This window comes from Centruroides vittatus, unplaced genomic scaffold (assembly GCF_030686945.1).
Source record: "Centruroides vittatus isolate TY-2023 unplaced genomic scaffold, ASM3068694v2 contig_955, whole genome shotgun sequence".
NCBI lineage: Eukaryota > Metazoa > Arthropoda > Arachnida > Scorpiones > Buthidae > Centruroides > Centruroides vittatus.
In genome coordinates, this window is record NW_027122634.1 from 1,304,261 (window position 1) to 1,319,452 (window position 15,192).

The 15,192-nt window shown below is 25.0% G+C and overlaps 1 protein-coding gene across 1 annotated transcript; it reads left to right on the plus strand.

Annotated features, from left to right (window-relative positions):
- Positions 1–599: 599 nt before the first annotated feature.
- On the plus strand, positions 600–14,313 carry w (eye pigment precursor family transporter white). Its single transcript, XM_067282465.1, has 19 exons — positions 600–683; positions 2,190–2,270; positions 4,106–4,256; positions 4,344–4,579; positions 4,731–4,802; positions 5,427–5,525; positions 5,612–5,850; positions 8,461–8,563; positions 8,656–8,733; positions 8,861–8,886; positions 8,970–9,075; positions 9,809–9,940; positions 10,068–10,160; positions 10,273–10,330; positions 10,522–10,599; positions 10,924–11,029; positions 11,103–11,203; positions 12,387–12,454; positions 13,865–14,313. The coding sequence occupies exons 2-19, from the start codon at positions 2,196–2,198 to the stop codon at positions 13,964–13,966; spliced, it is 1,923 nt and encodes a 640-aa protein (XP_067138566.1). The 5' UTR covers positions 600–683; positions 2,190–2,195; the 3' UTR covers positions 13,967–14,313.
- The last annotated feature ends 879 nt before the right edge of the window (positions 14,314–15,192 follow it).

Sequence of the window (15,192 nt, forward strand, 5' to 3'; positions counted from 1 at the left end):
TTTTTAAATTTCGGTCGGGGACATATGGTGTAGGGATAGATTTTGTCACGCTATATATATATATATATATAAATCTTGGATTTAAAAAAAAAAACTAGAGTTATCCCTCATTTTAGGGCTCTTCCTGACATCAGAAGGTCAGATCTACACTTCCAACCTTCTAAGCTGTCAACTGGATTCTCAATTCAACTGTAAATCGACTCGAGATACATTTCATGCCTCGGGACTTGTATCCCATAAAAATATACAGCACCAAATGTAGATCTAACCTACATATATGTATACATATATTTAAATAATTTATTAGAAAATTTATTTCTTATCTCCATCTACAGAAGAATTCATAACAGGCTCAATGACTTTATCTAATAATTGATATATTCTACTTTCTAACGTGTGTAGGTATATAAAAACGTAATTACTTAATATTTTAAATTAATGATGTAATTAATATAAATTTAAATTTAAAATTAGATCATTTTATTTATAACTGTCAACATGAAACTAACAACCTAAGTGGATAAATTTAAAAGGATTGACACGGTGACTCCTCCTCTTCAATCTATCACGTGATGAAATGGGCTGGATGAAGGGGAAAAAGTTCTTTTAGACTTTGTACAAGATATTTTTCAGCTTAATACTTTTGGATATTTATTTGTTATACTCTTTAAGAAATAAATAAGGTGGGTAGGATATTATGTATCTCGTTTTTATAGTAGTATTTTTCTATATCTTTTATAGAGATATCCTTATATTATCATCAGGTGTAGTACTGATTTTAGGATGTGTAATAAAAATTTCGAATTGTTTAAAAATTCGATTAAGTGGCTAATTAATCACGATTTTCCAACGATTAAATTTTTTACTTAGTTTTTTTTTATTTTTTGCGTGATTGCTTCTCCTATTAACACGGATTATATCTCATTTATAACATCTGTTCTCTTATTCTGTGGATAATTTCAGAGTTTTCCCCCTCTTTAAATTGTTGTAAAATTATTAAATTGGAGTCTAGATGTATTATGGATGCCTTAAGCGATAAATAATATGAAGTTGATTAAATGTTCCTTATCTTCGTTTCGTATTGAGATGTCGTTGTATGTTTTCACAACATTTTCTTCACTTTTATCTCGTCCCCCTTCCAGCTCTCTCTCCCCCTCTTTCCCTATTCCTCAACAGGTAAACAGTATGACCTGTTCTTGGAATTTAACGTATTTTAAAACCATATTTTATATAGAAAATAATAAATTTTATAGATTTTAAGTAGTCTTATTATATAAATATACTTTTTACGGCGAAGAATTTTTCCTCCTACCTGACAGACGTGCTCATTATTTTAATACACGCACAGGAAAATAAGAAAAAAATGTAATTTTCCTTGACCTAAATGTAAAGGCTAACGTGGTCAAACAAATAAGTAAAAAAAAACGAAATAATTATTTGTATTCGCTTCATTATACAAAATATTATCATCAAAAAATACTTTTTAATTTATAACATTTTATTTGTTCTTTAAAAAATTCTTCATTAGTTATACTTATTACAAAAATAAGTTCTTACATAATTTTTGTATTGATTACATTGTAATTGGATAGTTTTATCTTTAGAAGAAGATCAGAAAAATTGAAAATTATTAGTGTGTATACATATTAAAAATGAGCAAAAATAGCTTTAAATTAGAAAAAATCGTTTAATACATTTAAAAATAGCTTTAAAAATGTTTTTATTCCTTCAACTTGTTTACAAATATATATATTGGTATAACAAAATATAATAGATAAAATGTAAAAATAGTCATCACGATACTGAATTCCGTTTCTATGGTTTCTTAAATATCTATAGAATTAATAAAACGAAATAAAAAATCAGTTATCAATTTAAAAAAAGCTGAAAAAGATTATACATTCGTATCATATTACTTCAAAGGTATAAGTTTAAAAGGTAAGAAAAGTCGTCGAGTTACATAAAAAAAGGTTAAAAGTTCACGCTGACATTTCGCCTTGAGGTAAAAAAATCGTTTTAAAGATTAACTTATATTAAAAATAAATTCAAATATGTAATATTTTATAATTAAAACATTTAAATAACAGATTTTTCAGTCGAATTTATATGCAATTTTACTTTGTAAACAGTTTCTAATTATTATAAACAAATAACTTTAATATTTATTCTTGAAAATTTATTATTTTTAGATTAATATGAAGAAAGAAAAATTACCTCTTTTAGGAAATGGAACTAATAATTTTAAAAATTATTCTTCAATTTCAAAACAGGTAATAAATTTTATCTTATATTATTTATTATTAATTTCCAGATAGAAAACGTTCATTTTCTGCTTAACAAGATTCAAATTTATTCTTAGAAATTGCTAAATTTTCTGAATTTTTAAATACAAAAAATGTAATTTTTTTAAGGAAAAAAATATATATATGTTAAATCAATTATACTCTAGATAAAATTAATTTAATATTGATATTTTTTAAATAAATAATATTTAGAAATTAGTCATTTTTACAGCAATTTTTTATAGTTATTTTTGTTTCTATTTTTGAATATATAAATCTATTTTGATCAAAAGAAGATTCGTGTACAATAATAAGCGATGTGTATATTTGTATTTAAAATATCGAGAGTATAACTGCATCAAAGTATCGTGTAAAAATCATATTTTGATATATTTGATATAGAAATACAGAAAATTGAGTTATCGCCGAGAATGTGATATAAATGGAAAACGATTTTTATTATTATTTTCTTCTCGATATTTTACACTTTAAAAAAAATGCATATCATTCAATTCTGTGGACAAAGAGAGAACACGTAACGTATTGATTCGTACATCTGAAAATATATAACTAGCAAAATTATCTACGAAAAGGTTTTTAAAAAAAATCCCTTAAATTGGATGTTTGAGTAAGGGGAGGAGATAGAAAAAATACTATTTTTCTTATTGTTCAAACAAAGCCTAATAGTAGAGATGTCGACATTTGCCCCAGGACAACAATGTCATCGACTTACGCATGTCACATTGGGTGACATTTCGACACGATTGGTAACACGGAAGGCAGAGAAGCGAGTCTGAAACAACATGTCAGATAGACTTACATGTAACTCTAGCAGATTGCACAGAGGACTGGTTTTCACACGATGCTCCCAAGATATTAACTTAGCACAGTACATAGTAATAAGGAAAGACACATAGATTTTATCTTTGAATTGTTTTTGATGCATTTATGTTATATCCAGATCTGACACAAGATTTAACAAAATAATGTCTAGCTTTTTTTTTTCTTCTTCTTCTTCTTTTATAACGTTCTCTCTGCTTGGATAACTTACAAGCTTTCATTTTCAGAACAAGCTGTTTTAGACAATTCAATTATTTCCTACTGTTTCCTTGGATTTATCTTTATTTGGATTTTCTGTAAAACTACTCTGCACTTAAGAAAAAGTACATGCACTTATGATACATTAACGGCATTGTCTGTTGTTATCTTTTTCTTCAGTTTTCTAGTCTCAAAAATAAGTGAAGCAAATGTATTTTGCATTCTTTTTCTTTTACCGCTTTTTTCTTCTTTATCTTCTTTAAATACATATTTTTCTATAGATACCATTAATTTGGCTTTCAGATGAAATTTAATGATATTGTGAAATACAATGTCCTTTCAAAGTTTGTATAATGATGGTAATCCCTTAGTTTGTATATATACAAACTAAATATTACTCTAATGACTAGGATATTTTTTTCTGTTCGAAACCTCCTTATTAATAGAGGATAATGAATAGTTAAATTTGTTTTATTGAGTCAAAAGTCTATAGTTGCCATTAGCTATTTACAAGCAGTGATATGTAGACGATGAATCTCGTCTGAGCAACTAACTTTAACTAGCCTTGGACATTTTTTCTATCGTCTTATCAGCAAAATTTAGGTTATTAACCCGTACCTCTAGCAAAAGCAACAACAAAAAAAAAACACTTTTTAAAATTCAGGTATGAGGTTAGACTTTATAAAAAGAAGAATTTCTGGTGTTTGATGTTTAAATGCTATGTCCTACTTTTTAAATAAAGAGTTTAAAAAGTTTTTAATTAAAATTTTAAAATATTTTTCTAGAAAAATACATCATTGAATGTCAGTATTTTAAGCTGCCAAGATGTCATTCTATCTTGGAACAACATAACAGCTATTGTTGAGGCTCCGAAGAGAAAATGGTTTTTTAGTAAATCTTCAAAGAAACACGAACATCGATACATACTTCGTGACGGTAAATATATTGATTTTTATGCAAAAGCTTTCATTATATCCTTAATGGATACTAAACTTACAACCCTATCTCTTTATCAATGATTAGTGAGTGGTAACATTGGACCTGGACAACTTTTAGCCATAATGGGATCTAGTGGTGCTGGTAAAACAACTTTAATGAACGTTTTAACGTCTAGAAATCTCCAAAATGTTTCAGTTTATGGTAAAGTTAGTGTAAATGGTTATCCTATGGATAATTCTATTATCGGAATGTCTGGTTATGTCCAGCAAGACGATCTTTTCATTGGAACTCTAACTGTTAGAGAACACTTAATTTTTCAGGTGAATGTCTTATTATTATTATTATCTTTTTTCTAAAATGTACATACGTATATATATATATATATATATATATATATATAAATTTTTGATGAGGTGAAAAGTAGAATAGAATATTTAGAAATTTGTAAGAATTTTTATTATTTATTTAAAGGCATTATTAAGGATGGATCAAAATTTATCGAAGAAAGTTCGTTTGCAAAGAGTAGACGACGTTATTGCTTATGTGAGTGTTTATTTTTTTACGTACAATTCTAGTTAGAGTAATCTGATTTCTTCGAATATTTTCTGCATATTTAATGAATCAAATATATTCTAATACAATCTCTACATTTTCATTTGAAATTTAAATATTTTTCTATTCATTTTTCGGCTTTTTATTTTAAAGTTATATTTAGGTTTTTCGTGATTTAATCGAATTTTATACCAAAAATTTCTATGATTTTTTTTTTGTATTCTCTTAAGACTTTTCTTTTCCTATTCTTTACATCAGGAAAATTTTTACGACTTATTCGATATAAATATAATTATCCATGGTTTAAAATTCTACAAATAAAAAATAAATAATTGTATAACAATATATGCATATATGATATTTAATATTATTATATTCCTGTTGAATAAAAACTTTTGAATAAATCTAAAATGAAGAAAAATGCAAAATTTATGGAGTGGAACAACTGATAAAAGTCTGATAACGATCAGATAAGAAGCGATGAGATAATATTTTGGGAACAAAAAACGAGATAAATTGATGAGCTGATACTGATATTTGTTAAAAACCTGGAAAATTTTTATTAATATTATAATTATTAATTAAAATAATATTTTAAAAAATCATATTTTATAGCTAGGTTTGTCAAAATGCGCTAATACAAATATAGGAATTCCTGGCAGAATTAAAGGTATATCAGGAGGAGAAATGAAGAGATTATCTTTTGCTTCTGAGGTAAAATTATATCGATTTTTATTATAAATAGTCAGAAAAATATTTTTTATATGGTTCTTACTTTGGATATTCACTTCTTGCTGTAGATATTAACCAATCCATCATTGCTATTCTGCGACGAACCAACTTCTGGTTTAGATACCTTCATGGCATTGAGTATTATCAGTATCCTAAGAGAAATGGCTGCTGCAGGATGCACTATCGTATGTAGCATACATCAACCATCATCGGAAGTATATGCACTTTTCGATCAAGTATTATTCCTAGCTAACGGACAGGTCGCATTTATGGGTAGTGCTTCTAGGGCTTTAGATTTCTTTTCAGAGTAAGTTCATTTAATTCTTCATAATCTGTAATATTCCCTTGCACGGTAAATAAAGAAAAATGTTAAATAGATAGTAAATAGAAGAAAATTTCAAATTTAGAATGTTTAATATACATTTTCTCTTTGTAAATGAGGTCGTATGTTGTGCAAACATTGAAAATGAGCTCTTCAACTTTCAATGTGTTGATTATTCAAAATATGTTTGTTTTGAACTTTCCGAGTCACTATTGGATTATTTTGTTTGATATTCTGTATAGGAAAGTGTTGAATGACACAAAAGATTTTTCAATTTTCAAAAAAACCTACTAGATCTATTTTTTTAATAATTTAAGGTTGAAACATCGCCACATAAAAACAACTTAACTAGCTTAATTTAAATTCTTGTAAAAAATCAAACGTTTCCTTTAAAAATTTCAACTAATTTAAGATCTAGTGAAGTGTAAAAGTTCTACGGTAATTATTAATTTAAAATTAATCTTATTTTTTTAAACTAAAAAGATTTATCTAATTTAAATCGTACGAAAAAGAAATGTGCACTCCAGAAAAAAAATTTTACTATAAAATTTCATTAATTTTACAAAAGAAATTGTAACTACCGAGATTCTTCCTCTAATCATTACAGGGAAAAATCACAATATCAATTACTATTTGCTATAGAAGACAAAAATCTTATAAATTATACAAAGGAGAATTCATTTAGCCAAGTAAATTTTAGAATAAAGTTTTGTATTATTTGTCCAAAATTAATTCACAGTAAATCCTCTTTACTTTATATCCGGATACAACGAACACAAAACGTAATCTGTGTTTAAAATAAATGTATAGAATCTTAAAGGTTTCATTGAATTATCGCAAAATTCGGTTGGCGTATTTAGATTCCACAATCGAATGCATAACACGAATAAAATCTCATTAAAATGATATTTAAAATTGAAATTAATAGTATTTTATCTTTGTTGAGTGGTTTTTATAGCATAAAGTTATCATTTAATGTGTTTTAGTAGAGCTTGAGAGAGATGGAATGGGGTCTTGAATCAGTAACAAATGTAATGTTCGCTCCCCTCCTGCACTATAAAAATGTATAAATAAAGCCAATAAAACAAAGAAAAACAAACATTTTATTTTCGTAAAGTGTTTTTTACACAAGTTTACTAAATTTTGGCGTTTATCTGTGTCCGGAATCTGAGCCAAACTGCCTCATTGATGCCTCGTTCTGTCTGGCCTACGTGCTGATATCAATACAGAAAATAGCTTAGATATAATTATTCAGAAATGTTTTAATTCTACATAAAATTTCCGGTCTTTCCTAGAAATTTGAAACTATTCCTTCATAGAAGATAGAAACATATTCTTAAAAAATTGTATGATACAATTATCTAGCGTTTAAAATAAAAAATGGTGTATAAATAATAAATTATACTATTTTTAAAAATGATTGTAAAGATTAGTGAAGAAAAATTATCAGCAAAATTTTAAATAAATTTACATCAGATGTTTAGGATTTACAAAAATAGAAGCAATTCACCCGAGGCCAAATTTGCGAGTTAATCTACTTCATTTGTTAAACCTACTTTAAAAAATTTCAAATAAAATCAATATTTTTTGTAGTAAAGACTTAAATAATATATAGATTTTTATTTATTTTTTAATTAAGAATCAGATAGAATTTCTTCTCCATTCGTTAAACACAGACTAAAGCGATTATCATAGAATATTAAAAATTATTTACAAAGAATTTTTTCTGGTAATTTAATCATTTTTGGGAATAATTTATATACCTTTATACGTAGAGCTACTTCCAAAGTTAATAGAAAATATTCATTATTTTGAATAGAGATAATGCATCGCAATGATTTCCACTCGCGAATTTATATATATATTTTTAAATATAAAGATTCAATTTAATGATCATTTGAAGTCCATGTTAAATTAGTTATAATTCATTTATTATATTTGCTCTATATTTATATAGGCCTATATATTTCCTTGCAGCACCTTTATTATAAAGCTTAAAGCTCTTCAACTTTGATAATTTTTACAATAAAATAATGAAAATTTGAAAAATATAATTGAATTTTTTATTAATGACTTAAATATATTTTAAATGGATTCTACTGTAGTTCAAAGCAATAAATTGCGATCCTTATACTATTATCTTTTTATGTTGTAGGCATATTTAATAGGATATTGTAATTCTTACCTTCACCCTATTAAACAAACCTAGTAAGCTTTTATATAGCAATAATATAATTCTCAGTTTATATTATTAAAATATATTCTTTCTAATTTTTCTGTTTACATTATATTGATATATGTAACATGTAACTCTTCTAATAAATCTACTGTATCGAAAGGTAATTTTAAAATACGCAAAATGCCCCCCCCCAAAAAACAATTAACCGTTGTAAATCTTAAATTGCAATTAATTTAATTTTATTTTTACCACGTTTCCAAGTATTCTTTAAAAGGAAAATAGCTATTGTTTCAAGCTCAGTTTACGACTGGTTTTCACAACATACTACACGATTAACTAAATTTTTGGCTGCGTTATAATCATTTTAATATTAAAGTTTTACAGTTTATTATTATAAAAAAGTGTTTTATTAATAGTTTAGGGTTACAATGTCCAACAAATTTTAACCCAGCAGACTTTTTTATAAGCGAACTTTCAATTTTACCTGATCAAGAAGAATATAGCAAAAAGAGAATTCAAGTGAGTTTAAATTAATAAAATTTTCGTTACCATCAATATATATATATATATAAAAATGTAAATTCAATCTTTGACGTTTTATTTTGATAAAGCAAATCTGCGAATCGTATGCAAATATCCGAAATCGTTCTTTGACAAACGGAGAAGTTATTAAAGAAAGCGCAGAAAGGGTTTGCAAATTTAATCATCATTTTTTTTTTATTATTTTGATAGAGAAAATGTATCTTAATATTTTATTAATAATCTAATTTAAAGTTATAATATATATATATTTTCCTCTCAATTTTTATTTAATAGATAAAGAACGTAACAAAAAACTGCATGTAAGTAATTCTTGCACACTTTTTTTGGTCTATTAATATACATAAAACAGAGCTGTATATAGTTAAATATTTTCTTGTCAAAGGTACAAAGCATCTTGGTGGGTTCAGTTCTATGTCATCATATGGAGATCTTTCTTAAGTATAAGACGTAATCCGATTCTCACAACAATGCGATTTGTGCAGACAATAGTAAGTAGCTTACCATTCGAAAAAAGTATCTAAAGATTTATATTAGAAAAGAACATAACTATAGAAACCAAAAAGTAAAAAGCTGTAGCATTCGGCAACCTTTTATAGGTTTTTAAAAAAAAATTAATTAATTTAATTAAATTTTCTAGTATTACAAAACAGAATTAAGGATTATTTTCTGCCTCTCATTTTTTTCCTCTTTCTCTCTCTCTCGCTCTCTCTCTTTAAGGAAATTAATTAATAAAAACTAATTTGCATCTTTAATTTTGAAAACATTTAATCCCCGAAAAATCTCTTTTTGACGAATTAACGTAATTAATAGCAATTATAACATAATTTAGCTGCTTAATGACAATATTCTAGTTAAGAGATTAGAGTTAAATTTGTTCGCTAAATTGATTTGTGAGACTACATATAATAGTAATTAATATAATCTTAATTTTTTTTCTCCTTTTATTTTGAAGAGGAGTGGATTAAAATTCTGCCATTTGTTTATTTTTATTCCATAGAAAAAAAACGTTTCAAATTTATTATTATTTGTAAGAAAACTAGCTATTAATTAATTTATGAGTTATTAAATTTTTTCCTTTTATGTCTCGTGTATCGTACGATTTTTCGCTATAATTAATGTCAAACTCGACGTTTCGTTTAGTAGAACATCTGTTAATTTATCATAGAAACATTGTTTATTTTAACGTATAAGAAACATATTTTTCTCTTCCCCTTTTACCAGATCGTTGCTTTGATTTTGGGATTTATGTACTGGAAACAAACACTTGATCAAGACGGTATCATGAATATAAATGGCGTACTTTTTCTCCTGTTGACGAATGTGACCTTTCAAAATATGTTAGCTGTTATTAATGTAAGTAGATCTAGTGATCTATATTGATAAGACACTAAAGAAATGTTTTTACTCAAACGATAAATCATAAAGTCTCCTATATATTTTTGTTAATATTTAAAATTTCTGATGTTTTAATTATATTAAGGTCTTCTGCGCTGATATACCGGTCTTCTTGAGAGAACATTGGAATGGGATGTATCGTGTAGGGATCTACGTTATCTGCAAAATGTTAGCTGAGGTAAGTTAAGCCAAACTAAAACAAGGGAAGAGGGAGAGAGTAGGGAAAAAACTGATTCTCGAGTCTTGTTTTCTTAAGACTTCATTGACATTTTTTATTTTCTTTTCTGTAGCTTCCAACATTTATTGTTCTTCCTGCTTTGTTTACTTCAATTGTTTACTGGATGGTAGGTGAGTGTGTTTGTATATATAGCTATATATTTATTTATTTTTTATTCTTATTAGATTAAGAGATTTGTCTTTACCGAATCAATTGTGTATAAAAAACAATCCAGATTGAAATCAATCGTTTTCTCCCCCTCCTTCTACAGTTTTTTTTCCCTTCTTCTTCTTGCTCCTTTCAATTTTGTTTCTTTAATTAGGTCTCCGAGCAGACGTCACTTCATTTTTTTTATGTGTTGGGATAGTGACTCTAGCATCGAATGCCGCCTGTTCCTTTGGTAAGTCTATCTTTATTATATTATCTACTGCAGAATGAAAAATTACATTACTTTTTACAGCAACTATTAGAATGATTCTTTTTGGAATACAATGAAGATAAATGGATGTTAATCATACTCTTTCTCTTCTTATATAGCAAAAAATAGCATCCTATTTTGGTAGATAAAAATGATATCTTTAACCTAAATTTGTCAAATTTTAAAGTAAAATATTAGACAAAAATGTGACATTTTAAGAATAAAAAATAAAATCATTTTTAACGTAAAATTTTATGTTAATTTTTAATAGTAATTAATAAAATTAACTTTTTCCCACCGTCTAAGGTTACATGATATCGAGTTGTAGCACTTCTATAAGTATGGCTATATCTATCGGACCACCAATGATTATACCTCTCATGTTATTCGGAGGATTTTTATTGAATATAGAGTAAGAAATTCATAATATCCTCATTAATTTATACATTATATACGTTTCTAAAAAGCATATTTTAATTTTTAAGGACGATACCCATTTATTTTGACTGGGTAAAATATTTATCATGGTTCTACTATGGAAACGAAGCAATGAGTATCATTCAATGGAGTGGAGTTGAACATATTGGTAAGCAGATATAAAATATTTTTATAAATAATTTTAAAAATAAATACAAATTATTAATATTTATAATACAATAATCACGTATTTTATATATATATATATATATATGAGTTATTTCTCTTCATAAATATATTTATTAATATAAAAATATATATTTTAAATTCTTTCAATACAAACAAAAGATATATACTTTATAAAGAAAAGTTTTAAATATTAATTTATTAAAATATATTTATACACTTAAATATTTAATATAAACACTAATAAAGATATATTTTCTCCGTCCATTGTAAACGTAAATTAATAGATTCAGATACTTTCTATACAGATGAATACATCTGTATGGTTGATGATTACATATTTTATATTTAATTTCTAATTAATGAATAAAATATGTTTAGGCATGCTTAATATACATAAATGCTTATTACTAGAATATGAAATATTTAATTACGCTTAACATTTAATAGTTTTATTACATATTAATTCACTAGAAACTTTCCACATAGATTACATCATTTAAATACTTTCTATACGGATTATTTCATTTAAATATTTTCTAAGCAGGTTAATGCATTTAAATATTTTCTCGATTGAATACATTTAAGTATTTTCTATACAGATGAATTCGTCTAAGTACTAACTGCAATGTAAACTGAGTAAAACATATTCACTAATCGCTTTTTGTACAGAAAACAGTGATTAAAAAATACGATTTTTAGTTTTTACATTCGATTTTAATCATTTTTCAATTAATTTAAGCTATAAAATTTTAAATAAAAAATATAATTTATTTATAAAATATTCAAATAATTGAATTAATCTGTTTAAGAAATATGTACTAATTGAATAAAATGCATTCGTTAATCAGTATTTATACAGAAGAAAAAGTAATTAAAAGTTAAATTTTTAAAGATTTTATAGCCTATTTTAATCATTTTTCAATTAATTTAAGCTCAAATGAATATTTTATAAGTAATTTTTAAATCAATTTTTAACTAGTTTCTATACAGATTAATTCATCAATATACAGTTCGCAATGCGAACTGAGTGAAGTCACAGTTTTTATACAGAAAAATACGATTAAAAATTATATTCTTGACATTTTAAAACCTCTTTTAATTGTTATTCTTTTAAATTTAACCCTATAAAGTGTTTAAAATAGTTTATTTATAATATTTTACAGCATGTAACAACTCGACTGTATGTATAAAGAATGGAGACATCGTCTTAGAATCATTAAATTTTAATAAGGTTTGTTATTTTTTTTAAATTAATTGAATATTTTACATAAAAAATAAGAAAGATTAATCCCTTTATGTAAACTTTATTCGAACTAAAGCTACTTTTATATTAATTAATTTTTAATTCAAATAAAAAAAGAAAAGAAACTGATTCTTTTGATGCTCCAATAAGTAGATTTCATTAAATAAATAATAGTAAATTTTCTTTAATTCTATTCATTTTTTAATGTCATATATACAATTACATACATGATTTTGGGATTAAATTATTCATTTAATTAAATTTTTATTATTATTTTATTTATTTTTTTTCAAAAATTTAAAGCTTAATAAAATATTTAAAATATATTAATACATATAGAATGATTTTTACAAATGAAAACAACAAAATTATATTTATTAATAATAGTAATAATAATGCTTGATTGAATTTAATTTAATTACTTCTATTTAATAATATTTTTTAAATGATCTTGTAATAAGAATTAGATTTTAATTAAATATATATATTTTTTTAATTTTTACTTCTATTTCAATTATTATTTAAAGTTAATTTTTAAATATTTAAAAATGTAAGAAAAATATAAAAACATATCAAAATGAATTAATTTTTAAGATGAAAAATATATAGAAAAATTCAATTTTCAATTCATTTTTAATAGAGCATGATCTAAATTAAAGAAAAAGTATATATATATATGAAATATATAACATAAAATTCAATTTTCTTCTGTTAAATTACGTAAGAATATAATTTTTTAAGGTCAAATAATATCAAGAAAGCTTTCTAAAATCTTAATTTATTAATTTTTGGCGAAGTTTTCTTTATGTATAAAAGGCATTAAAAATGATTCGATTCGTCTGTTTGTCTGCCTGATATTTTAAAAACAATAATTAAATTATTAACGAGTTAAAATTCTGTTTTGGAAGTTTAATGATGTTTCTTCGATTTCACTATAAATTATTATTATTTTACTTTACCGTCTGTGTGTCTGCTCTTTATATTTGTTCGATATTTAGAATATTCGTGGCATCAGTTTAAGTTTAGATATTCTTTTATAATTATATTAAATAGGGGTTAAAAATTAATTTTGTATACTCTCCGGAAGTGTAATAATAATTAATTAACTTGTTTATACGCCGTTTGACAGGATAATTTGTGTAAAAAGATAAAGGAATGAGATCAAATTTTGTTTATTAGACAATAAATAACTTTAAAAAATTTAAATATAGAACCTAAAATGTTTTTAAAAGTTTAAAATCTGCATAATTTTCCTATTTTTTCGGGCAGAAAAAATGTATTAAGAAAGTTTTAAATGCTATTTTTTTTTTCATTTCCGAGCTTAATTAACATCATTTAAAATAATAAAAAATTAAAATTATTATTTAAAATAAATTATTATTATTTTTTTTTATCAAGGATCATCTTACTTGGGATATCATGTTACTGTGTGTATTAATAGTGGGCTATCGTCTACTAGCTTATATTGGTTTGTATATAAAAACAATTCATAGGAAATAAATTTGTAATAATATGTGATATATAATAATTAAAATAGTCCCAATGTGAATTTATGTAGAATAAAATTCATTAAAAAATCAACGGAATCTTATAAAATGCTTCCCAAAAGACTTGTATAATCGAAATACAAGCTGTGGATTTTTATATTGGGGCATATAATGTATACAGTACTGTACTGTACATTACTAACTACATACATTTTTTTCTTTTTATATACATTTTCTAATGTAAGTGCAGGGTGGTCAGTTAACCACCGTAAAGACTACGTTTGATAAACAAATTGCTACGCTTTACTTAAATTCAATTCATAATTCGTACAAGTGTACCTGAAACACGCGATACAAAAACACTGTTAACTCATTGGGCCATCCTGTATATTCGAAATTGTTTGTTAATATTAATGTGCATACTTTACTGAATGTAGCCTAAATCTGTATATACGAGTGTTCTGTCAATTATACATTTTATAAATATTTGTTTTTAACATTTTTAAATATTGTATATTGTATATATATATATTTTTGAGAGACATTATTTTTGTAATATATAGGATTTTTCTATTAAACATATTTTAAAAACTATTTTGTCACTCTTTTTTCGGATATTTTTATGTACATTTTTGTCTAGTTACATAATACACCTTGTATTATGTACTGTACACGTGATACTTGTACCCTGTTCATATATACATTTTATGTCGTTACTACATAAATGAATACAATTTTACTGATATATGCAAGTCTATGCAGAGGGAAAGCGGGCTTTTAGGGCCAAAAATATTTCTTAAAAAATATTCATTTGCGTGTATGAAAAGTTTTTTTTTTAAATTTATTTAAAGAATATAATTTTTAACATAACCGCTCTTCAGAAAGATAAGTCTGATTAATTCCGAATATATGACGATAAAGGTATTCGTAATTTAATGTATATGCAGTAAATTACGAATATTGATGCAATTATTGGGCTACAATTTGAAAAAGTTGTTAGACGGAAGGACGAAGATCTGTATGTCTGTCCTTCCTTAATCTCGAGAAAAGTGTTAGATAGATGAAAGTCGAGACCAGAAAGCTTAGGGGCAGGAGGCCCCGATTAACTATATAGAAACTATATACAAGTCACGTGATTTCAATTCAAGAATTTTCCCCAGAACGGAGTTACATAGATGACGGGTACGGCTCTGTTGTTATCAAAAAAAGTATGATGTAAAGGGGCAAGACAGTAATAAA